Genomic DNA, 24,569 nt, shown 5'->3' on the forward strand with positions numbered 1-24,569 from the left:
AGACATTAATATATAGATTAACAAGGACTCAGAACTTTTTAACAAGCAGAACCTGCTATAAACCACAGGTAAAATATAGCATACGAAGAAGAGCCAGTCTATATTTAAAAGGGAAAACATATTTAGAACCCATCTTAAAATATTTTACATACAACAATTATAGTCAACAAGTGCTTCTACCTCTGAAAGAGCCAAAGAAGCATCTTATTTCTCTTATTTGATTCCTAATATCTACACGAATGTAAAATATAGAAGCGTCATAGGGTGCCTGGGTGGCTCAGCTGGTTAAGCAACCAACTCTTGATTTCAGCTCAGGTCATGATCTAGGATCCTGGGACTGAGCACCACATGGGGCTCTGTGTTCAGTGATGAGTCTGCTGGAGATTCTCTTCTTCTCCTTCTGCCCCTCCCCCCACACTACTCGCATGATCTCTCTAAATAAATCTTAAAAAAAAAAACAAAAACAAAAACAAAGAAATAGAAGTGTCATTAAGTGGTTCCCATGAATAGTAACAATGAATACAGAATGTGGGCTGGCACACTGGGCTCCCACAAAAGCCTTCAGGTACTTCACTGCAATCAGAGTCAGTCAAGTACAGAATGCAATGGGGAGGGGGGGGGAGATGCAAAGGGACTTGCTGAGGCTTCAAAAACAAAGCAATGCTGTGGCTTTTTTTTTTTTTTAACATTTATTCATTTATTCTGAGAGAGAGAGAGAGAGAGAGAGAGAGAGGTGTCACGCGCGCATGCATGAGTGCAGGAGTTGGGGAGGGGCAGAGGGAGAGAGAAAAATCTCCCGGCTGAGCCCAGAGCCAACCTGGAGCTTGATCTCATGACCCATGAGATCATGCCCTGAGCAGAAACCGAGATTCGGTGGCTCAAGCGACTGAGCCACGCAGGTGTGCTGAAAGTAAGGCTCTTTTGACAGTGCTTGCTTCATATGAAGTAAAGAAGGAGCTCCTCAAATTTAAGGACTTTTAAGGGCTAGGGTCTGCAATGTTTAGTAATATGCACCCTAAGGTGAAAAGACAAAATGATAAACAGCTCAGTGGGAAAATGTTATATAGTTAGAAGCCCCAGGTGAAGTTCAGAGTCTGACTTGCTCAGCACTAGACAACTTCTAGGCCTCTAGGTCCTCCTTTGTAAAAAACAAATAACATTTGCTATGCCAGAAACAGTCCTGTTCGGTAAACAAATAAAAGAATTTACATGAAATTGAATCTTTTAAATAGTAAAGTATTTTTATAATGAGTTTTTCTAATGGCATTAATATTTCTTTCAGTCATATTAATAGCTAATTCCCATTAATAAAGCTGTCCATTCCCTCATATTCTGAAATCAGAATGAAAAAACTCTGCCTCAGGGTGCTTCGCTGGCTCAGTTGGAAGAGCATGAGTCTTATGCCCAGGTCTTAAGTTCGACCCCTGCGTTGGGTATAGAGATAACTAAAAAAAATACAAATAAAAAATAAAACTCTGCCACTTTATCCTAACTAACCTACTCTCAAAACTTACTTCCTGACTTCTACAATACGTTCAAAACATTTTCTGGCCCCTAGTTTTAATCCCCCACTTTCAATTTGGGAGCGTATGCACGAAGGCAGTTGTCTTCCACACTTGATAGTCAGAAGCCATTTAGAATGATCACCAGACACCACTAAAACACACAATTGGTCTCACATCACTTGGCTGATCACTTATTACTGTATATGCAAATACTTCTCATTCAAATTCTATAAACCCATGGGGAAAGTACATTAACAACCTCACCTGGACATCTGTTTGTGAAACAGACGGCAAGGATTACTTGTGCTTCCCTTTAACTGTTCAACTAGAAGGATTTAACTACCCAGAATCTTTTTTTAATAAACATTAGGAATGACTTCTGACTCTGTATCATTTCCCTTAGCTGCTCCAACCTCAAAAACCAAAAAACAAAACAAAACAAAAAAGTAAATGTAATCATTGCTTACTTATTCATTCATTCATTCACTCAATACTTGTTGACTGCCAACGGTATACAGAATATTGTTCTAGACACTAGGAATACAGTTGTAATCAAAACAGACAAAAATTCCTGCTTAAATGAAGCATAAATTCTAAGAGCAGGACCAAAAATCAACAAGATAAATCAGCAATATACATGTTACAGTAAAACTGTGATAAGTACTAAGAAAAAGTAAAGAGTAGAAAAACAACAAGTATGTGTCAATGTGTGTGTGCATGCACTTGTTTTTAAGAGAGAAAAAAATTTTGTATGCAATGGCAATGTAAGTACTTGCTGAAAGGGTGATATTTCAATAAAGTCTTAAAGAGTTGTTAATAAATTATTTCTTCATTTAAAATTTATTTACTTATGATTTGTCTACTCCTGAATTATACATACACAGATACACATATACATCCTCAATTTAAATCTTGTTACAAGAACATAAGATTAATCAATATTATTTTAAAACTGGCTTTAAAAAATAATACTTAAAAGCCTTCTCATAACCATATCATAAATACCTAAGCCGTGAATGTGGGTGGCAGTTCCAAGGTGGACCGAAAACTTAAATTTAAAAGTGCCCTAAATTAAGTATGTGAATGTAGTTTAAGTAAAAACATATTTCACTTTAGGATTAAAACATACCCAAAGAAAGAATTTCAAAGTATCAAATACATAATCACATTAAAATTTTACACACAAATCCAAAAACATATTACTAAACGTAACAGTGATATTGAAAATTAGGTAAATTCTCTCACAGCAAGAAAAAATGTAAAACTTTACCCTAAAAATATCATTAATTTTTTAATAGTAGTTTACTTTTAGGCCTATATAAAAGGTTGGAAATGCAAATATATTTTTGTGACCTTAGAAATGCATTTAAATCACAAAAAATAATATAAAATATTGTTATGAGAAAGATCAGATTATAAACTCGACTGATTAATTCTGTGTATGTGGCAGAACAAAAAGTGGAGAGACCCTGTCCAACTTTAATATATGGTAGATTCAAATAAGCTTAGTCCCTTCTTAGGTATCAAAATTCTAACTGGATAGTCTGATCATTTTAATATCATTTGGATGATGTGATGATTTGAAAACAAAACCTATCAAAAACTATCAAATGGAGGGGTGCCTCAATGGCTCAGTCCATTAAGCACCCGAGTCTTGATTTCAACTCAGGTCATTATCTCAGGACTGTGAGATCAAGCCCTGCATTGAGCTCCGCCCTCAGTGTGGCGTCTACTTGAGATTCTGTCTCTCCCTCTCCCTCTGTTTCTCCTCCACCCCCCCAACCTGTCAAACAAATGAATGAATGAATGAATGAATAAATAAATAAATAAATAAATATCTTTAAAAAAAAAACTACTATATGGAAAATTATATAAAGAAGGTTACCAAACACCATATTTAAGGAACACGATTAAATAGGCATTTTAAAAAGAATGATGTAATTTAACCACCAATACCTTCTCCCTAAAACATAAGTAAATGACATACACTAAATGTGGCCCATCCCTTGTTTTTGTGAATAAGGTTTTATTGATATACAGTCCTATCCATTCACTTGCATTTTACCCTACAGCTATTTTTGTGCTATAATAGCAGAACTCAAGAGCTAACAGTGAGACAATATGGCCCACAAAGCCTAAAATATTAGTTATCTGGCTCTTTATTAAAATGTTTACCAGTCCCTGCCTTAAAAGATAGATAAAATCTTTTATCCATATGCACAGTCTTAGTTTGGGTTTGGCCTCATCCTCATGTTTTTCCTTTGGGTTCCATACCAATTCTCACCAGACTAAACTTTTTTTGGAGGAGTAATGTCTTTAGAACCATGCTGACAGAAGATCCTCAGGCTCACGTTTCAAATACTAATTCCTAGTTTCTGACGTGCATGCCATTCAGCTGCAAATGCTACTGTACCAAATTCATTTTTCAAATATTTTTCATGTCCTTGTGCACTGCTTCAAATATTCACCTCCATGTACTCTCTGTCTGGTCCATTAATTACAAATCTTTTCATGGTTTCCCCCTTTGAACTTAGTGCAGTGATGCTTAACATTTTCTGTAAGTTATAATACTTGTTAAATATTAAGAAAGCTCTACTCTTAGGTAGTTATTTGAAAGCACTTCCTTACTAGCCATTTAATTCTTTAAAAAAACTGGCACCCCTCACCCTTTTAAGAAATCTGTATACAGCAATCTTATTTCTAGACTCTTTTACCACTTTGCCTTTACTAACCATATAGTGACTAATCGAACTAATGGCTGATATAACCATATCTTCTTTTATCCCAGTCTTTATTGATCCTTCTGGTATCTCCTCTCAACACAAGAGGTGTGGCTTTGCTATTATGGTGTTAAATAAAATGAAATAGATTCTAGGCAAAATGCTACTAGAAAAATAACTCTAAGAAATAGGATTTTTTTTTCTTGGTTTCACTATCAGCATTTCTTCCTTTCTGCAAAACTAGAGAAGGCTCAAATACCCAATTTTAAAATGGCAAATGATGGGTCACAAAGTGCTACTATCCCAAGGAAAAATATTTGCTCTTTCCAATGTTTTAAATTTCTTTGGCTACTTTCTACCTATTACATGATATGGTAGGTTTTAAAACTCAGTTGGATTTAGAAGATGTGAATCTAAGATTGTTATACTGACAACTGAATTATCTCATAAAAAATAAAATCATTTTTGTTTATAAACAAAATGATATCAAAAAATGATACAGAAACATTTCACTTGAAATTTCAAAGTGCACAAGTGTAGAGAGTATCCCAATGGACACAAATTGGTTTTTTAAAAAAAAGTCCTTTTTAAAAGGCTTACTGGAAAATAAAATGCAAAATAAGTGAATAATGATAAATTTGTACTCACCGGAATTATGGCAGTAGTCCATATACTGTGGAACTTGGACTGTGAAGGCTATCAAATCTGGAGCTAAGAGAGATTCTGGCTTTCTACTCTCATTGAGCCACTTGCTGCTATGAAGGTCTTTAGTGTCAGAAGGACCCTGAAGCAATGGAATCAACTTCTCTTTTCCACTGTCACCTGAAGAGAAACATTAATGAAAAAATTCTTATAAAAAAATATAGGAGTAGCTTGAGGATGCCTGATCTTAAAATATATTATCATAATATAACACTTCAGTTATATTTGGTCATTTTAGCTGTACATTTATATTTTAAAAAGTATAACTGATAAAGTTAAAAGCACTTTTAACTCTTAACAAACTAAGTCTTAATATTTAGCTAATGAATGCAGAACATGTTCAGATGAGATTGTAAAAGGAAAGAATTTGAACATACTATATTCTAAATATTCAACAAAATCTTGTACCTCTTTAAACTTACCTAGAAATTTAGGTTGCACTGAAAAAACTTAAATTACAAGTGTTTATGGAAAATAGTATGAAATAAAGTATTGGCAGGAAAGTGGAGTCAATTACAAAAATCGAAAAACAGTTGTGTTATCTGTTTATTATACTAACAACATTTTAATTTAATTTTTAAGTGTCATACATAGATCTATACTTCCTATTTCCCCCAAAAGTAAAAGAGTAAACTTTTAATTGTTCTCCCTCATAACCATTCTTATAACTATGCAGTTTTTTTTCCTTAAATAAAAATTAATTTATTAAAGTATCATCCTGGCACAATTTAAAAATTTTTAAAGTAAAAATAAAAAAATTTAAAACCTCTGATTCATAGGAACAATGAGCAAATTCTTGTTTCAGTAACGCTCCTTGTAAAATGCAAGGCCAATTCTCCTATACAGGCAATAAAGTTTTACACGGTCCAGCTGCACATACCTGGGGCTTTGGCACAAATTTTTATTGATCCCATGGTCCCAGAGGCACATTTGACCAATGATGTGCTGCAGTACTTCAATTCAACATTCTGGATTGAGCCCTCAAGAGTTGGCAGGGGATTCTTAGATTTCACACCTAATAAAAGAAAACTGCAAATGTACTAGCCGATTGAATTTAAATAATTTTTATACTCCTTCACCAAGGCATTTAAACTTAATTATACTTTAATTATCTGCCTCAGATGTTCTTACAGTATTTGTGTTAGGTTTCATAGTTTAGCATTTAGGAGGTGAAAGGATGCAATTTTAAAATAAATAGTCTGAACTCTCATAACTACACTTATGCAGTCAGCTTTGGATTAGTCAAGCTCAAGAAATAGAAGTAAATATTTTAAAACAAATATTTGTTTAAAAAACAGGAAAACTTTAAAAATCAGTTTTGAAAGACAGAGTGAGATATTTATTTTTGAATGAAACAAATTTAACTTATAAATTGAGTTTCATTTAGACAGGGACATTTAAACCGGGAACTTTCTAAATAAACAGACTCCCCAAAATATCTTCGTCAGGTAAAATAAGCAGAGATAAATAAGACAATTCCTAAGTTAAAATACAATACTTATAAGCAAAATTAAAATACTATGTGCAGATAAAAGAAATCAATGGTATTCTATATCAATTAACAAAAAAGTAGATACTAACATCTCTACTATATGCTACTTGCTGAAGGACATTGAAGCACAGAATTATTATTATAATAATTACCATGAAATAAATGGTAGGGAAAACTTACTTCAGAATGGAGAAACTCATTTTGGCCCTGAACAGTAGGTGAGAATTAAACAGGCAGGGGAACCTTAAGAATGACAATACTGCAAACCACTAAAATGATAATGATGAAGAACTCTTATCAACTAATGTTTACTGAGGACTTATTCTGTGTTACACATGTTATCTCATTCAATCCTCTCAACAGGGCTGTAATAAAAATGTTTATTATCCTCATTTTCAGATTAAAATACATTGGATTGCAGGAATTTAGTTAAATTTTGCTCAAAGTCTTACAGTAGTAAAAGAACTAGGTTGTTTAATACAATTTGATAGAGAAGACTTTACCATTCATTTTGCCTATATTCACCAACATCCACCAACATAATTTCCCTTTTTTCCACATTCCACATTTTGATCAAATATATACTATTATTCATATCTGAAACTCTAAGAACATGTATGATTAAGAAAACCATAAACTTTCTATGACAGATATGTTAAACATTACTCTGAAATCTTCCATCTCAATTTTAGTATGTTCAAGAAGCCCCATAATCCTCCAAGTATCTTGCTGAGATGTGGCCCAGGAATCTGCAATTTAACCAACAGACTATGTGATTTGCAAATGATTAAAAAACATCATTTTAAGAAACACCCTCTCACATACTAACACCTCAGAAGGGCCTATTAATTTACTAATTTCTATGTGGTCATTACATAAACGTGCATCGATCGGCTGCTATTTTCCAATATTCACCACTTCTGTTGTTTCCATTTGAAGTGGAACCTATCATCCCCAGAGCAAGAGTCTAAAATGTTGTGTATTTGTACAATTTTCTATGGTGATATTGGATTTTTTTCAGATCCTCAAAATCCATGATTCAAAAATCTAAAGCAGTATCTCAGGGAATTAAATGATGACAATATTTATATAAACATAGTCATAGTAGTAACAGTTGTAACAGTAATACGAGTTATCATAGCACTTAACTTTCAGTGAGCACTTACTGCCAATCCCTAGGTCTAGTTCGTTATTTTATTTATTGATCTCTAAAACAAAGCAAAACCCCAAAGTGACCATTACTATTCCATTTTACATATGGGAAAACCAAGACTTAGAGAAGTAGGGTGTTGCCAAGTTTCAAGTCAGAACGTGACAAGACCGGATCACATTTCTCCTTACAAGAAAGGAAGCTGAGCAACCGTACATATTTAACATCTACTGCAGTTGTGAGAAGTTATAGTCAGTGACTAATTTACCCTGCTCTAATCACTATGTTAGATGATAAGAAGAATACAAAATGAAATGATACCTCCCCAGCCCTCAAGCCCCAGTGAGACTTTCATTCTCTGCCAATTTTTCAAAACATAAATAAAAACTAGATAGTGGTCAGCAGACAAGAGCTACTGAACAATTCTTTTATGGGTTGCTGATGGTGTTCATAATGACAAGAACTGAATTCATTTCTGGTAGATAGAAATGCAAAAGAATATGAATAGCCCAAAATGGCTTTGTTTTTAAATTATTTTATAACACTGCTTCTTGTACAGTTTACAACATTTAAGACTCTATCTTGAATCACAAATGGTAGGTCTTTTTTTTTATGTTTATTTATGTAAGTAATCTCTACACCCTACGTGGGGCTCGAGCTCACCACCCTAGATCAAGAGTGGCATGCTCGTCTGGCTGAGTGAGCCAAGTGCCCTGACAAATGATAGGTCTTTGTTAATATCCAATGCATGTTGTATATAATACTTTTATCAGAAACAGTTGCCTGGAACCTCTTCTGGTAAGAATTTCATATACATATAAAGTATCTTGTTTTTACCTATCACATAGTTTACATTTTTATGATTACTTTTCTCAAGTATTTTAAAACTTGTTTTAATAACTAAAACATCGGGGCGCCTGGGTGGCTCATTCAGTTAAGCATCTGCCTTTGGCTCAGGTCATGATCCGAGGGTCCTGGGATCCAGCCCCACATCAGGCTGCCTGCTCAGTGAGCAGCCTGCTTCTCCCTCTCCTCCCTGCTTGTGTTCTCTGTCACTATCTTTGCGTCCCTTTCTCTCAAATAAAATCTTCTTTAAAAATAACTAAAACATCATTATGCACAGTTTCTCAATAAAGGCTTTTTTAGAAAGAAATCTGTTTAAGTGCCATAAGCTGAGATTTAAAAAATAATAATAATCAATTATAGACATCTCCTGATGGACTCCAACAACGGAGAAAAGTTGCTAGTAAAAAAAAAATCTTGTTAACTTAACCTATGGACTTTGGGGTGATTATGACATATGAGTGTATGTTGATCCGTTGTAACAAAAGTACCACTCTGCTGGGAGATGCTGATACTGGGGGAGGCTTTGCATTTGTGGGTAGGGCATATATGGGAACTAACTTCCCCTCAATTTTACTGTGAACCTGAACGCATTCTTTAAAAAAAATTAAAAAGTGCTTTTTAAAATTTTTTTACGTTTATTTATTTATTTAAGTAATCTCTACACGCAATGTGGGGCACGAACTCAAGACCCTGAGATCAACAGTCACAGGCTCTATGGACTGAGCCAGCCACGCCCCCCCCCCCCCGTTTTTTAAAAAAAGCCTTAACGAAAAATAATCTTAGTTTCTTTCCATTCCACCTTCAAACCAAAATTTGTAAGATGCCCAAATGTAAGCACTAGGAAAGCAGAAAGCAGTACAGTCTTGGCATTACATAATTCAGAGCACCATTCATATTGTGTCCTACATGAATGCTGCTTCCTGAAAGTGTGAAAGGAAATCTCCTGCCACATGGTGAAACTAAAAGAGCAAAAGCTCTGGGGCGCCTGGGTGGCACAGCAGTTAAGCGTCTGCCTTCGGCTCAGGGCGTGATCCCGGTGTTATGGGATCGAGCCCCACATCAGGCTCCTCTGCTATGAGCCTGCTTCTTCCTCTCCCACTCCCCCTGCTTGTGTTCCCTCTCTCCCTGGCTGTCTCTATCTCTGTCGAAGAAATAAATAAAATCTTTAAAAAAAAAAAAAAAAAAGAGCAAAAGCTCTCAAACAAAAAAGCATGGCTTTGGATAGAGGCAGCATTAATTACACAGCTAAGTAATTAGGTAGCTTAAGGCATGCCACTATTTATTACTGTTACAGGAAGAGGCCAAAATATTGTAGTTACTGTTCAAGGTACTTAAATGAGAAAACAGCTCAACTTTACACAGAACTTAATTTAGAGAAGAGGTGCAATATTTTGGTAAGATGTACAGTCAGCTGACATGAGTCAACAGGACAATCACAAAGATAATGACAGTATTTGAAATACTCCCTTTACAAAGCACTCACATACATTTACTCAGATGCTGCAGTCATACTCCACTAGAAGAAGGAACTTCTAAGACACTGCAACTGAATTATAATTTTACATTGTACACACTATCAATGAAATAATCTAAAAACACTGAATTTTTATAATGGAATTTAATACAAAATAATGCAGTTATTTCTTCTCCTTGTAGTACTTTTCTGGAAAATATCAACTCCTAACACATATTCTTAGTCCTGTGATACACCATTAACTCTGATTCTTTTTCCACCAACTTTCTTGCCTGTCATAATTCTTCCATCCTCCCTGAGACCTTAAGCTTCAGTGTCAACTCTCCAGTGTTCAATAATCAGCTTATGATCACTCTTGTAATTATTAAAAGATGTACTAATGAGAATGACCTGCATAGCTGCACGTGTAAAAGTAAAAGATTAAGGAGTCAAACTCCATGTAGGTTTTACCTGTGTTCTATTTACCACCACTAAAAGATTGTTAAAAATTTTTAGGGCCTTAATCCCACAGAGAAATGAAAATGAAAAGATAATAGCTGAATAAGCAACTCTCAAGGAGGCAAGAGCTATCATCAAAATTTTGAAAGAGGAATATTTGATGAACAAGTAGAAATGAGATAACTTTGTTAAATTTCCCACAGGTACTTTTCTCTATTCTATTAAGAAACAAGTTGATCTGTAGTAAGCCTTGAAAAATTAAAAATTACAGAAGCCAGGCAGTTCAGTGGGCAGGAACGCAGATGAAGCTAAAAAGATGAGAGACTGAAAGTCTATCGAACGGCCACAGATCCCTTCCCTCTATCCAGAGAGCCATGCAACTTCCCCACACTCATGCTGGCAAAAGACTAAGTGTTCACTATAGAGAGGTTAAAAGGATTTTGGACTATGGGATACAACCAAAGAAAAGGGTGCATGTTAAAAACAGGAGATTGTCTAAAAATCTATATGGAATTTATATACTAGATGATGAAATCTTCTTTTCCTTACTCTCTAAGAACTCTGAGTGACAGGCTTATAACCTTCAGGAAGGAAATGGAAGGATTTCTCTCAGTGGAAACTGGCCAGTCCAAGAAAAAGGAACCAGAGTTACTGATAACTGACTATCCCCCAACAAAAAGTAAGTAGTGTCCAATTCCCCTACAATGCCACCAGCAATTCAGTAAGCTCCAATCTTACACACAGATTTAGTATTTTATTCTAAATATGAAGGACCACCAGGTATCATGTGGCAATCACTATAAGATGTAGAGATTAAAAAACACAGAAAAGAAACAGGGTAACCAAATAATGCCAAAAACAGAAATCTTAGTAATAATAATAGTAATCGCTATCCTCCAAGTACAGAAGACACTATAACAAAAACAAGATATTCAGTTAAAATATCCAAAGAGAGGTGCCTAGGTGGCTCAGTCAGTTAAGCAACTGCCTTCAGCTCAGGTTATGATCTCATGGGTCCTGGGATGGAACCCTGCGTCAGGCTCCCTTCTCAGCAGGGGAGTCTGCTTCTTCCTCTCCCTCTGCCCATCACCGCCTCCCCACCCCCGGTCATGTTCCCTCTCACGCTCTCTCTCAAATAAATAAAATCTTTAAAAAATTTTTTTCAAAGAAAAAATAGCCCTTAGAAATTAAAAATATGATGTTAATTCTCCTTAAATAGAAAAATTGGAAAACAGAGTTAAGGAACTTTACCATATATTAAAACATAAAATCCCAAAAGATTGAAAATGGGAGAGGTCTGACAATAAAATCAAAGAATCAGCATAAACAATCAAATATCTAAAAACCAAAAATTCCAAAAAGACTATTAAATAAAATGGAAAAAATAATCAAAGAAATAATTCAAGAAGATTTCCCCAAACTGTAGAACAAGAGTTTCTAATTAAAACGATGTACCATAAATCCAGCACAACAAATGAAAAAGCATATACATAGAAATCCAACACCTGAAAGAGAAGCTCCTAAGAGCTTCTGAGATATAAATAAACAAACAAACAAACAAACATGCATAAAAACAGAAACAGATGACATACAAATATACAAATACATTTAGAATGGCGTCAAACTTCTCAACAGCAACACTGGAAAACAAGGAGACAATAAAGCAATGCTTTTAAAATTATGTAGAAAACGTATTCCCAACCTACTAATCTATATAGACAGCCAAACTAACAATCATGTATGAAGGTAAAAGAAAGATTCATCAGATATGCCAGATCTGAAAAAAAATTTACTTCCTTCCTGGAAAGATAACTACAAAATCGTGCTCCACCAAAATCAGAAAAGGGAGTAAATCAGGAAAGAATCACATATGTGATCCAAGAAACGGGGGATCTAACATAAGGGAACAGAGAATTTCCAGGACAATTTGGTAAAAGAAAACTCTAAGATAGCTCTATGGTAGGATTAGAAACAAACAGAAATTGAAACAGGAAAGAAGTGCACTAAAAGAATAATAACTACAAAAATTAAAACTAACTCATGTATTAGAACCATTGAGAGAAGACATGTTTCTATAAGAGTTTTGGGGAATGAATAATAAGTACATAGAATACTACTCAAATTTTAATAGGGCAGTTATTAACTCCTAGAATAAAAGTTGCACAAGAAAAAATTATTTAATGGTAGTATATTATATTTCATCCATATATGGTTATAATATATTAATACTGAATATAAATTTAAGCAAAACTTGTAATATACCTAGATAATTTAGGAGAAAAAAGGACTAAAGATGGAGACAGTTGGTGAGTGTCAGCCCTAAAAGCTAAAACCTCTTTGGTAGGCACAATAAAGCTACCTGCCTTCCCCCACCAAAGATGTCCACATCCTAATCCCAAGACTTGTGAATACTGTATGTTATCTCACATGACAAAGGAGAATTAAGGTTGCAGGTAGAATTAAGCTTGCTAATCAGCTGATTTGAAATAGGGAGATTATCTTGCATTATCCTGGTAGACCCAATATAACTACCACAGTCCTTAAAAATGAAAGGAAGGGGCAAAAAAGGAGAGTCAGAGAGAGACACGTGATGACAGAAGCACTGTCACAGTAATGTTGCTGGCTTTGAAGATGGGGGATGAAGGTCACTGGCCAATGAATGCATGTGGCCTTTAGAAGGTGGAAAAAGCAAGGAAACAGATTCTGGGAAGCTTCCAAAAGGAACATAGCTATGCTGACACCTTGATTTTAGTATGAGCCTCATTTCAGACATTTAAACTACAGAACTGTAAGAAGATAAATTTATGTTATTTTAAGGCACTAAGTTTGTGGTAGTAGAATATCTGTAGATAAAAGCATTTTATTTAGAAATTTAGAGGTAGGGGCGCCTGGGTGGCACAGCGGTTAAGCGTCTGCCTTCGGCTCAGGGCGTGATCCTGGCATTATGGGACCGAGCCCCACATCAGGCTCTTCCGCTATGAGCCTGTTTTTTCCTCTCCTACTCCCTCTGCTTGTGTTCCCTCTCTCGCTGGCTGTCTCTATCCCTGTCGAATGAATAAATAAAATCTTTTAAAAAAAAAAAAAAAGAAAAGAAAAAGAAATTTAGAGGTAAACACCTAAGAATGAGCTGAAAATGACTGCCTCTAAAAACGCACTGAAGATGAAAGAGGCCCAGAGGACTGTGGTTTTTGTTACCAGCCTTGTAAAACTCTAATTTAAATAAAATAAAATGAAATGTCATTCAGGACACTCAAGCAGCCAGGACTCATGCTGGATACACAAAAATAATAAAATAACAGGAGAGTAAACCAATAATAAAGGTATCTAAAAGAGGGAAGAGGAAAATTCTTTCACAATATGCACTTTTATTCTATTTTTATTATTTTACAATAGCCATTTTAGCAGAACTACTAAAAAACATTACACAAAATAAAGTGGGAAAGAGCTTTCAAATAATTGATATTATAGTAAAAGGTAAGCACTTATCCTTTCAGGGGAAGAATAAAGGGGGAAAATGAAATTAGAGAAAGACTGATCACCTGAGAAGAAGGTAGAAGTGTGAACAGCAGTGGCTGGGGAGGCAAGAACAGGACAGAACCAACCTTAGCTTTCTGGGTACACCTAAGACTCAATAGGTGACAAACACTGCACGCAAATGGCTCCCTCTGATAAGATAAGCCAACAGGAGATAGCAACCTTTAAAAGACAGTGGTCATTTTTTTTCTGGTTATTGATAATGATTTTGTTGTTTTTAACATGGGAAAGCAAAGGAAGTGACATTCCAGGGTTGAGTTAAGCCAAAATGTCTGGCTAAAAATCATTTGATATTTTCAACTGAATATAAAATAAAACTGTTGAACCATACCCAATTAGATAGCATGGGGGAAAAAAAGCAATCTCAAAAGTGTAGTGCCCAGTGATAATTAGGTGACAGAGTTGAATTTTAAATATTCACAAGGAACAAAACACAAAGCCCTCTACAACAAAAGCTTACTTTTCATTGTTCCCTCCTCACTTGCATCTCAGGAATCCCTCCCTGTCCATATTGCTAGAATTACCAGCAAAAAGAATTTACTGACCAACACGTGTCTACAGATCTGCTCCTCTAATTAACCTTATTTTAACATCAACAGTGGCAAATAAACATTTGACAAGACTTAGTTTTACATTGAAAGAATGATGAAAAGAGATGCCTTAATTTAAAACAATACACTTCTGTCACCAAGTTTACGACATAATTCTTAATATAAAGATTAACAAAATAAAATCTGCTTCTAACTCTAAAACTATGAATCCGAGTCTCCCTCCTACATACCTTCGTCATACTACTTAGATGCATACCTTCTTGGAAAACTAATTTGAATTATTTAGAATTAACCTGCTCTTCTTCAAGTTTACGTACTTAATGTTGATTGCTCTACTGTGTTATGATTACAGGTATGGAAATTTGGACATTTCTGGGTAGAAGGAACTAGAAAAAGAAATTTTTTTATTTGCAAGGGGGCAGAGCCTGGTTTAAGTAGTGAGAAACTTACAACTTCTGGAGATAGTCTGACAAGAAGATTTAGTAACTCAGTTTGGTTGGAAAAGGGAGGCTCACTGGACTGTATGGGCCTAACTGAAGAGAACTTCAAATAGCTCAGCACAGTGCCTCAAGTACAATAGTGTTCAAAAACAAGTAATTTGCTTTATCTTTGACATCTTCATTACCAAGGATGAGAAACTAAAATATTTACATTAATGTTAGCAGATCATGTCATTAATTACTTCTCCTTTGGGTTGCTTTTAAATATTTATGTTTGTTGTTAGCACAGCAGGGTTTCACAACAATGTATCCATGCAAAGATCTATTTTTCTTGTTTGGAATTTATGATTCTTAAACCTGAAGATTCACATCTTTCACCAATTTTGTGGAGTAAAAAAAAAAAAAAGGTCTCTAAATATTGCCTCTCTCCCGTTTCTCCTCCCAAGAATCTTATTAGACATATGCCCTGACTGTCCAGATGTATTTAACTGTATCTCCCATTGTCAGCTCTATTTTCAGTGCTGCATTCCAAATAATTTCTTTATATCCACCTTCAAGTTCACTAGTAGTGTCTTTGGCTGTGTCTAATCTACATTTTAATCCATTCAGTGTCTTCTGAACTCCAAAGACTATATTTTTCTTTTTTGAGATTCTCTAGCTTTTATTGAGTATATCTGCACCTTTCATATTTTCAATGCTATCTTTTGCTTCTTTCATACTTTTAAACATAACCATTTTATACCATTTCCAATAATTACATTACTTGAAATTCTAGGAATCTAAATTGGTCATTGGAGGTCTCTGCTAACTCTTGCTCTTAGTGGATTATTTTCAAGTTCTTGGTAACTCCGGATTCTGAGTTTACATTTAACAAAGCTTTCTTCTTCACATACATTACCATAGTTGAAGGTATATACCACAGCAAATATCTGTGTTTACTACTAGATACCCAGAGATGTAAACAGTCCAACCAGGATCATATTTTAAGTTAACTTGTTGTCTTGATGGTTCCTAGACCACACAAGAAACTAAAATCTGAGTGATGACAGGACTGAGTTTACAAAATCTCAGGGAAAACACCCTCCTCTCCTCCCCATCAAGGCCAAAATTAAGAAGTTTCTTTGTTAAATCAAGAGTGGAGCATATTTTTGAAACAGTACACCTTTCTACTCAGAAGTTATAAGCTTATGGAAATGGACATCACTTCCCAATTCCTCCCTTCTTGTCTCACCCCCTTTTGGTGATTAAAAACCAAGCCCACTGATAACGGAGTTTGCCACAGCCTGTTTGGACGAAGCGTGCCTACTTCCAACTCTGGTTTTCAGTTTCCTCCTTTCTTTTTTTTGTGCAGGTTCAGCAATTCACTTAGAATTTAAGTGTTATATATTATCCAGCATATTATATATTAATCCACCTTTGCTGAGGAAAGGTTTTCAGGTTAACTAGTATGCCATGCTGCCAAGTAGAGAAGTCATGTCATGATACACTACATGTTTCTGAAGTAAAATGTAGCTTATAAATAAATTTTCTCCACAAGATTTCATCCATGATAGACGAGGAAGCAACAAATACTTTTTAGGTTAGACAATAGAGGGTATGCAGAAATATTAAACACATTATGAATCTCAAAATGAACTGAACCATACTGTTCCAGTTTCCTTATCTATAAAGTGGGTATAAACCTATAATAGAGGTACAAAGCTACCTCACAGAACAATCATGAGCACCAAAATGATAAATGGACAGTGGTCAACAGAGTATTTGGCATGTAAGAATTCAATAAATGTTAGCTAGCATATTTTCAAAATTGTTACAAACGATCCAAGCTTGGACTGGGGAAGTTAAGTTTACATATGTTAGGGAATAATGAGGGAGTTCACTGAAAGATATACTAATCACCAGATCTTTATTGTAGCGCAAATTCTGCCATCAAACAGCTGTGTAACTGAATTTAAAACCTCTGTGGCTCAGTTTCTTCACAGGAAAAAAGTGAGTGATTAGACTTGATTCCAAGATTTCTTTTTCTTTTTATTTTTTTTTAAGTTCTAAAAGCCAACAATTAGCTGTAGAAGAAGATTACTATGTGATGAGATATAGAAAAGTGGCCTTTGAAGAAAGCAGTAATCTCATATACTATGTGTTCTTTAAAAAGGTAAAGAAAACTTTAATTAATTGAAGCAGTTATCATGTTTTTGTACTTATAACAGAAAAAGTATGGATTAGGTAAAGTCAGTGACATCAGGGAAAGATGAAAAAAAATGTAAAGGAATAACTATAGATTTGTTTACAAACTGATACTGCAAGGATAACTTTCGCAACCTTTTACATCTCCCCTGGCCTCCAGAGCTAAAATACCCGGTGAACAATGATAAGTATTTCTTTGTGATACAAATAACAAAGGAATGCAATTTTAGAGTGGTTTTGCTATATATAAAAGTTCTTGACTAAAATAATAAATAATGCCCAATTACTAGTTATGATCATTTAGTATTATCCATATACATGAACTTTAAAAAATAACACTTAGAATAAGATACGAAAATAAAATGCTTAGAAAACATAAAGTACCTACTTCCAAGATTAGGTAATTTTATGACACATATGGGAAGGAACTGTAAGAAATTAAATTCTCAGTAATAACCACTGGTAGAAATATCCAAAGCAAGACTACTATGCAAAAGCCATATTATATTAAACTCCATATTCTGACAGTCAAAGTGGGATGCGGGAGAAGCCATCACTCTTAGTCACTAAATTAAGAAAAAAATAAAGCAACTATGCAGGCATTAAACAAAAATGAAATGAGATCATTTAAAAATACCACACAGGAAGCTCAGAGTCTATTTTAAAACACTTTATTATAAACACAAGAGGTAAATTGTGGCAAGCATTTAAAACAACTTTTTAAACATGCATAAGGATGCTAAATGACTAGCTGGCAAAGTAAAAGAGGTGATAGAAAAGAGCAAAACTATCTTTTAAATTAAGGCAATATCATGTGTGAGTGTGCACATGTGCGCACGAGTGTGTATGTGTTTAAAGGGCATTGGTAAAGGACACACCAGAACAAAATTAAATACAACATTCACTCACTCTATGAAGGACAAGGTCATTCTTCTTTCCTTAGTTAATTCATATTCTGCCATAAGGCACTCTCAATTATACGACAAGGTAAAATTGCCAAGCTAATTACCTCACCACTGTGAAATTTTGATCCTGACAAGCTATTCCTTTACTGTGAGAACTCTGAGTGCATGCAACCAACATTCAGTCTTGCCACTTCGATCACTGACCTCCAATCTGTGATAAAATCAAAGATCTACTGCACATAACTCCAGACTGTCTCACTGTGGAAGGCGATCACCCTGGCTTAAGATGCAAGTTTTGTCTGCACCTAAGCATGACCATCTACTTACGGTCCCTCATGCCTCCACTAATTTTGACTCATGTGTCTCATTCATTCATTCATTTGCTTAATTAAGTTCTTACTATATTCTACTATATACCAAGCACAGTCTGGAGTTACAGGGGTAGACAAGACCATTTTAGAATCTTCTCCATTGAAATCCAAAATCTAGTGAAAAAAGTACTATTGGTCATTAAACCAATAACTACACAAATATGTACCTACTTAATACTGTGCAAAATGCCAAAAATGGGAAGTACAGAGTGCTATGAAAACATAAGAGAAAGAACTGACCCAGTCTGGGGAGTCTTAAGAAAATACCATCTAAGCTACGACAAAGGAGCTACCCAAAAGAAGAAACTGGGAATAATGTTTCACACTTCTGGAATACTGTCTCTGCCACGTTACAACATCACAACGAGGATAGTAAACAGATGGTTAGTATGGACACCACTCATTCAAAGGGCCATATACCACCAAGTATCATTTCCATAAAGGTAATAACAATAATAGTAGGTAAGATCACTGACCATGTAACTAGAGGTGTACCTTGTTTTATTCCACTATGTGCTTCACAGATTATGTGTTTTTTACAAATTGAAGGTCTGTGGCAACCCTGCATTTGCTCACCTCGTGTCTCTGTGTAACATTTTGGTTAAGTCTCAAAATATTTTAAAACTTTTTCATTATTCTTATATTTGTTATGATGATCTGTGATCAGTGATCTTTGATGTTACCATTGTAATTGTTGTGGGGCATGAAGAACCATACCCATATAAGACCATTAACTCAATATATGTTGTATGCATTCCAACTGTTCCACTGACCACCCATTCTCCATCTCTCCCCTTCTGCTTGGGCCTCCCTATTCCCTGAGACACAACAATATTGAAATTAGGCCAACTAATAACCTACAACAGCCTCTAGGCATTCAGGTGAAAGAAAGAGTTACATGTCTCTCACTTCAAATCAAAAGCTAGAAATGATTAAGCTTAGCAAGGAAGGCACGTCAAAAGCCAAGATAGGCCAAAAGTTAGGCCTTTTGTGCCAAAGTTAGCCAAGCTGTGAATGCAAAAGAAAAGTTCTTGAAGGAAATTAAAAGTGCTACCCCAGTGAACACAGAAATGATACAGCATATTGCTGATATGGATAAAGATTTTTAATGTTCTAACAGAAGACCAAGCCAGCCACAGCATTCCCTAAGCCAAAGCCTAATGCAGGGCAAGGCCCTAACTCTCTTCAATTTTTTGAAGGCAAGAGAGGTGAGGAAGCTGCAGAAGGTTGTTCATGACGTTTAAGGAAAGAAGCTATCTCCATAAAGAAGTGCTGATGTAGAAGCTGCATCAAATTATCCAGAAGATCCAGCTAAGTAATTAACAAAGGTAACTACACTAAACAACAGATTTTCAATGTAAACAAAAGTCTTTATTGGAAGAAGATGCCATGTAAGGATTTCACAGCTATAAAGCAGAAGTGAATGCCTGGCTTTAAAGCTTCAAAGAACAGGCTGACTCTTTCGTTAGGGCCTAATACAGCTGGAGACTTAAAGTTGAAGCCAATGTTCATCTACCATTTTAAAAATCCTAAGGCAACAAAACCTAGATGACAATGTATCTGTTTATAACACGGCTTACTGAATATTTTAAGCCCACCATTGAGACAACTGCTCAGGAAAAAAAATGCCTTTCTAAATATTGACAATGTACCTGGTCACGCAAGAGTTCTGTTGGAGATGTACAAGACTGTTATTTTCAAGCCAACGAACATAACACCAATTCTGCACCCCACAAATCAATGAATCATTTTGCCTTTTCAAGTCTTATTATTTAAGAAATACATTTCAAAAGGCTACAGCTGCCATAGACAGTGATTCATCTGATGGATATGGGCAAAAAGAAAACCTTCTGGACAGAATGACCATTCTAGATGCCATTAGGAATCCCATCATGATTCATGGGAGGGGTCAAAATACCAACTTGAACATGAGTTTGAAGAAGTTGATTGCAGCCCTCATGGATAACTTTAAGGGGTTCAAGAGGAAATAACAGCAGATACGGTTGAAATAAGAAGAAGAACTACAATTAGAAATGGAGCTCAAAGATGTGACTGAATTGCTGCAATCTCACGATACAACTAATGTATGAGGAGTTGCTTCTTATGGATGAGCCAAAAAAGTGGTTTCCTGGACTATAGTCCCAGTGAAATGTTGTAAAGATTATTGAAATGACAACAAAGGATTTAGAATACTACATGAACATTGTTGATAAAGCAGCTGCGACACGTGAAAAGACTGACTCCACTTTTGAAAATTCTACTGTGGGTAAAATACTATAAGACAGCATTGCATGCTACAGAGAAATCATTTATGAAAGGAAGAGTCAATCGATGTGCAAACTTCATTGTTGTCTTATTTTAAGAAATTGCCACAGTCACTTCAACCTTCACAACCATCACCTGGATCAGTTAGCAGCCATAAACATCAAGGCAAGACCCTCCACCAGCAAAGAGATTACAAACTCACTGAAAGCTCAGATGATGCGCACCTTTTTGTTTTGTTTTGTTTTTAAGCAATAAAGTATTTTTTAATTAAGGTGTGTGTGTGTGTGTGTGTGTGTGTGTGTATGTATACACACACACACACACACACACACACACACACACACCTTAATATATATATAGAGAGAGAGACATGAGGCCAAGGCACACTTAACAGACTACAATATATTGTAAACATAACTTTTACATGAACCGGGAAACCAAAAAATTTTACTAGCTTTATTGTCAGGGTCTGGACCAAACCCGCAATTTTTCTGAGGTGTGTCTACACACAAAATCTGTGGGAAAATTTGCTGTTATAAATGAATGTCCGGATGGCCCTCTCTGACAGTTTAACATGTTTCTATTTTGACTATACAAATATTCACAGGGAGAAGCCAAAGAGTTTACACAAACTTTCAAAAGTTCTTTGACAAATACACTAAAAGCTTAATGAATCACTTAAAAAAGCACTTAGATAATTGAATAAATGAATCCATGAATCAGTGAATAATAAAGAATACAAAAGCAAATTCTTCTAAGAGGATATACAAATAATGTAAAGATACAGGACAAAAGATCAATTTTGCTGTAACTAAAGTAAATTAAAGGAAAAGTAAAGCATCATTTGTATGTGCAGTCTACAATATTTAATGCTGTTAAGGCTTTATTAAGGTAATTATTACCCTTCATTACAGTTGTATTATATATTCATGGAATTACCTGGGAAAGCAATACATACTATATGTTATTTTTTAAGTTTATAATCCACCACCAAATTACTCAATCCTTGGAGTTTATCACAAAAAAAATAACCAAAAAGGGAAAAAAATGTTTTTAGCAATATTAATTACATCAGCAAAAACCAGAAAACACTTAGATGCAATGGAACAAGAGAAACGCATTATGAAATGTCAGTATCTCATTATTATTAAAAACCTATGTTTATTGATGTTTAAGTATATAAAATATACTTATTAAGAACTGTTAAATCAAACATTAGAACATAAAATGATATATGCAGTATGGTTACAACTAAGTAAAAACCATACTTGAAAAAATATTAGAAATTACACAAAAATTACCATTAATGTAGAAAAATCAAATTTTGTAAAACTCCATATATAATTTAAAAATTGACTTACTAAGTTTAGAAACTTAAATAAGGTTGTACACTTAAATATTAAAGACAAATAATGCTCTGTAATCACTGCAGGTAAAATCAGGAGGCAACAAACAGAAACATCCTACTAATGTGGTAAAGATATCCAAACTTATAAATGATATCCAAGAGAATAGAATACAATGTATAAGCTTACATATCTGAGATTTTCCAATAAATAACCCAAATATACAAATAAAATGGTGGAAGATGTCAGGACTCTAAAAAATATGTATTTAAAAGATATGTGGAAGGAAAGAAAGAAGCAATGCAATCTACAAACGAACTGAGTTCAAAATTATTCATAAATCAGTGCCAGTCACATCCCTAAAGAACAAATGTTTTTACTAGAGCCAAATTCAGAGTAAAATATCATGTTTCACAGCTTGGGTATGGTTAAGCTAAAAAAAAAAAAAAAAAAAAGGAAGAAGAAGAAGAAGAAGAAGAAGAAGAAGAAGAAGAAGAAGAAGAAAGGGAGGAGGAGGAGGAGGAAGAAGAAGAGGGAGGGGGGAGGGGGAGGAGGAGGAGGAGAGGAGAAGAAGAAAAAAAAAATAGATGATGACAACTCTGAAAGGCAGAAAAAAAATGGCAGACCAGTTAGGGACACCTCAGGACCCAAAGAAACAAACAGTGGGCAGGTGCACAGGCTATGTTTTTGCCTAATACATCTCAGACTAGGGGTGCCTGGGTGCCTCAGTCGGTTAAGTGTCTGCCTTCAGCTCAGGTCATGATCTCAGGGTCCTGGGATGGAGCCCCGCATTAGGCTCCCTGTTCAGTGGGGAGTCTTCTTCTCCCTCTCCACCCCCACCCCCTGGCCATTTATGTCCTCTCATAAATAAATAAACAATCCAAACTTGAAGATGAAGAACACAGCAACCCAGAAATGCCAACAGGTAGAGACATAAAACCTCCCCAAAAAAAGCCACTTTTCCCTAGCTAAAGGACCTGAAAGGGAGATCCCAGCAAGACAGAAAGTTTTTAGACAACAACTGTTCTACTCTAGCCAAACACCACAGCAAAAAACTATAATCCTACACCCATCAACACCAGCACAAGGAAAGGTCAATGGGAAGTCTAGACTTCCACCTTCAACATGCTCTAAAACAAGGAACCTCCAATACCTCTCACTGAAGTAGCATATAAGAAAACTTAATACGTAACCTAGTAAGTATACTTGAAACAAATGAAAATAGATCTAGGGGCACCTGGGTGACTCAGCTGGTGGAGCATCCAGCTCTTGGTTTCAGCTCAGGTGATGATCTCAGGGTCATGAAATCAAGCCCCACATCAGGCCTCATGCTCAGTGAGGAGTCTGCTTATGACTCTTCCCCTTCTTTTGCCCCTCCCCCCACTCACGTTCACTCTCTCTCAAAATAAATATGTAAATCTTTTAAAAAGTTATAAATATCTAACAAAGAAACAGAAAGTTACAATGAGAGGAGAAGCGAATGACATAAAAAAGGAACAAAACAGATATTTTAGAATTGGAAAATTCAGTAACAGAAATAAGAAACTCAGTGGATGGTTTCAATACCAGAACGGAGAAGACAAAGGAAAGAATCACTAAACTGGAAGACAAAACAATAGAAATCACCTCATCTGAACTAAAGAGAAAATAGAAAAAATAAATGCACAGAATCTCAGGGACCTGTGGGACCTTAAGACAAAATCTAATATTCATGTCATCAGAGTCCCAGAGGAGAAAGGTAGAACTGAAAAATTACTTGAAGAGATAATGGCTAAAAGCTGTCCAAATTTGGCAAAAGATGTAAACCTGAAATTAAAAAGCTGAGCTAACCCTAAACAAAGTACTCAAAGAAATAAAAACACATTATGGATAAACTTTTGAAAACTAAAGACAGAGGGAAAAATCTTTGAGCAAAAGAGAAATGATACCTTACCCATACAGAAGAAACAAATCAAATGACAGCAGCTTTTTCACTGGTAACCATAAAGGCCCTTAGGAAGTGGCACATTTTTCAAATGCTGAAAATATCCTTCAGGACTGAAGGGGGAAACCAGGCATTTTCAAATGAAGGAAAACTAAGAAACTTTGTGGTATTTTTTAAGTATTAACTTAGTGGAACTTCTAAGTTTGAACTTTTAGTCCAAAAGCAATGAAATTTTCAGTAGCAGATCTACCCTAAAGAACCCTAAAAGAACGTTAACCTAAGTTCTCCAAACAGAAAAAAAAGATAAAGAACTTTGGAATATTAGGAAAAAAGAAAACCACAATAAGCAAAAACAGGATAAATATAAGACTTTCCTTCTTTTCTTGAGTTTTCTAAACTGTTTCATGTTGAAGCAAAAGTAAAAATCTTAAATGTGGTTCTCAATATACAGAGAAAATATTTAAGACAATTACATTATAAATAGGGAAGAATAAAGAAACTTAAAGGTTAGTATTGTTTCTACTCATCACCTGAATTGAAAAACTGATATCATTAGACTGTAATAACTTAGGTATATTAAATGTACACCTACAACAATCATTTAAAAAGCTTCAGAAGATTACTCAAAATAACTACACATAAATGAAAATGGAATTCTAAATAATGTTCAAGTAGTTAACATGAAAGTGAAAAAAAAAAAAACAAATTAAAAACAGATCCAA

The 24,569-nt window shown here is 35.0% G+C and overlaps 1 protein-coding gene across 7 annotated transcripts in view; it reads right to left on the reverse strand.

Moving 5' to 3' along the window:
- VPS13B (vacuolar protein sorting 13 homolog B) overlaps positions 1–24,569 on the reverse strand; it is a 760,370-nt gene that overhangs the window by 504,686 nt on the left and 231,115 nt on the right. For all 7 annotated transcript variants that reach the window (XM_087864704.1, XM_087864702.1, XM_087864703.1 and 4 more), the window contains 2 exons: positions 5,808–5,942; positions 4,874–5,047 (listed from right to left, as the gene is read on the reverse strand). In XM_087864704.1, coding sequence (XP_087720830.1) covers positions 4,874–5,047; positions 5,808–5,942 — 309 coding nt within the window. The remainder of the gene's footprint in view (positions 1–4,873; positions 5,048–5,807; positions 5,943–24,569) is intronic.

Source organism: Ursus americanus, chromosome 9 (assembly GCF_024610735.1).
Source record: "Ursus americanus isolate L20-20 chromosome 9, mUrsAme1.1.p, whole genome shotgun sequence".
NCBI classification, from domain to species: domain Eukaryota; kingdom Metazoa; phylum Chordata; class Mammalia; order Carnivora; family Ursidae; genus Ursus; species Ursus americanus.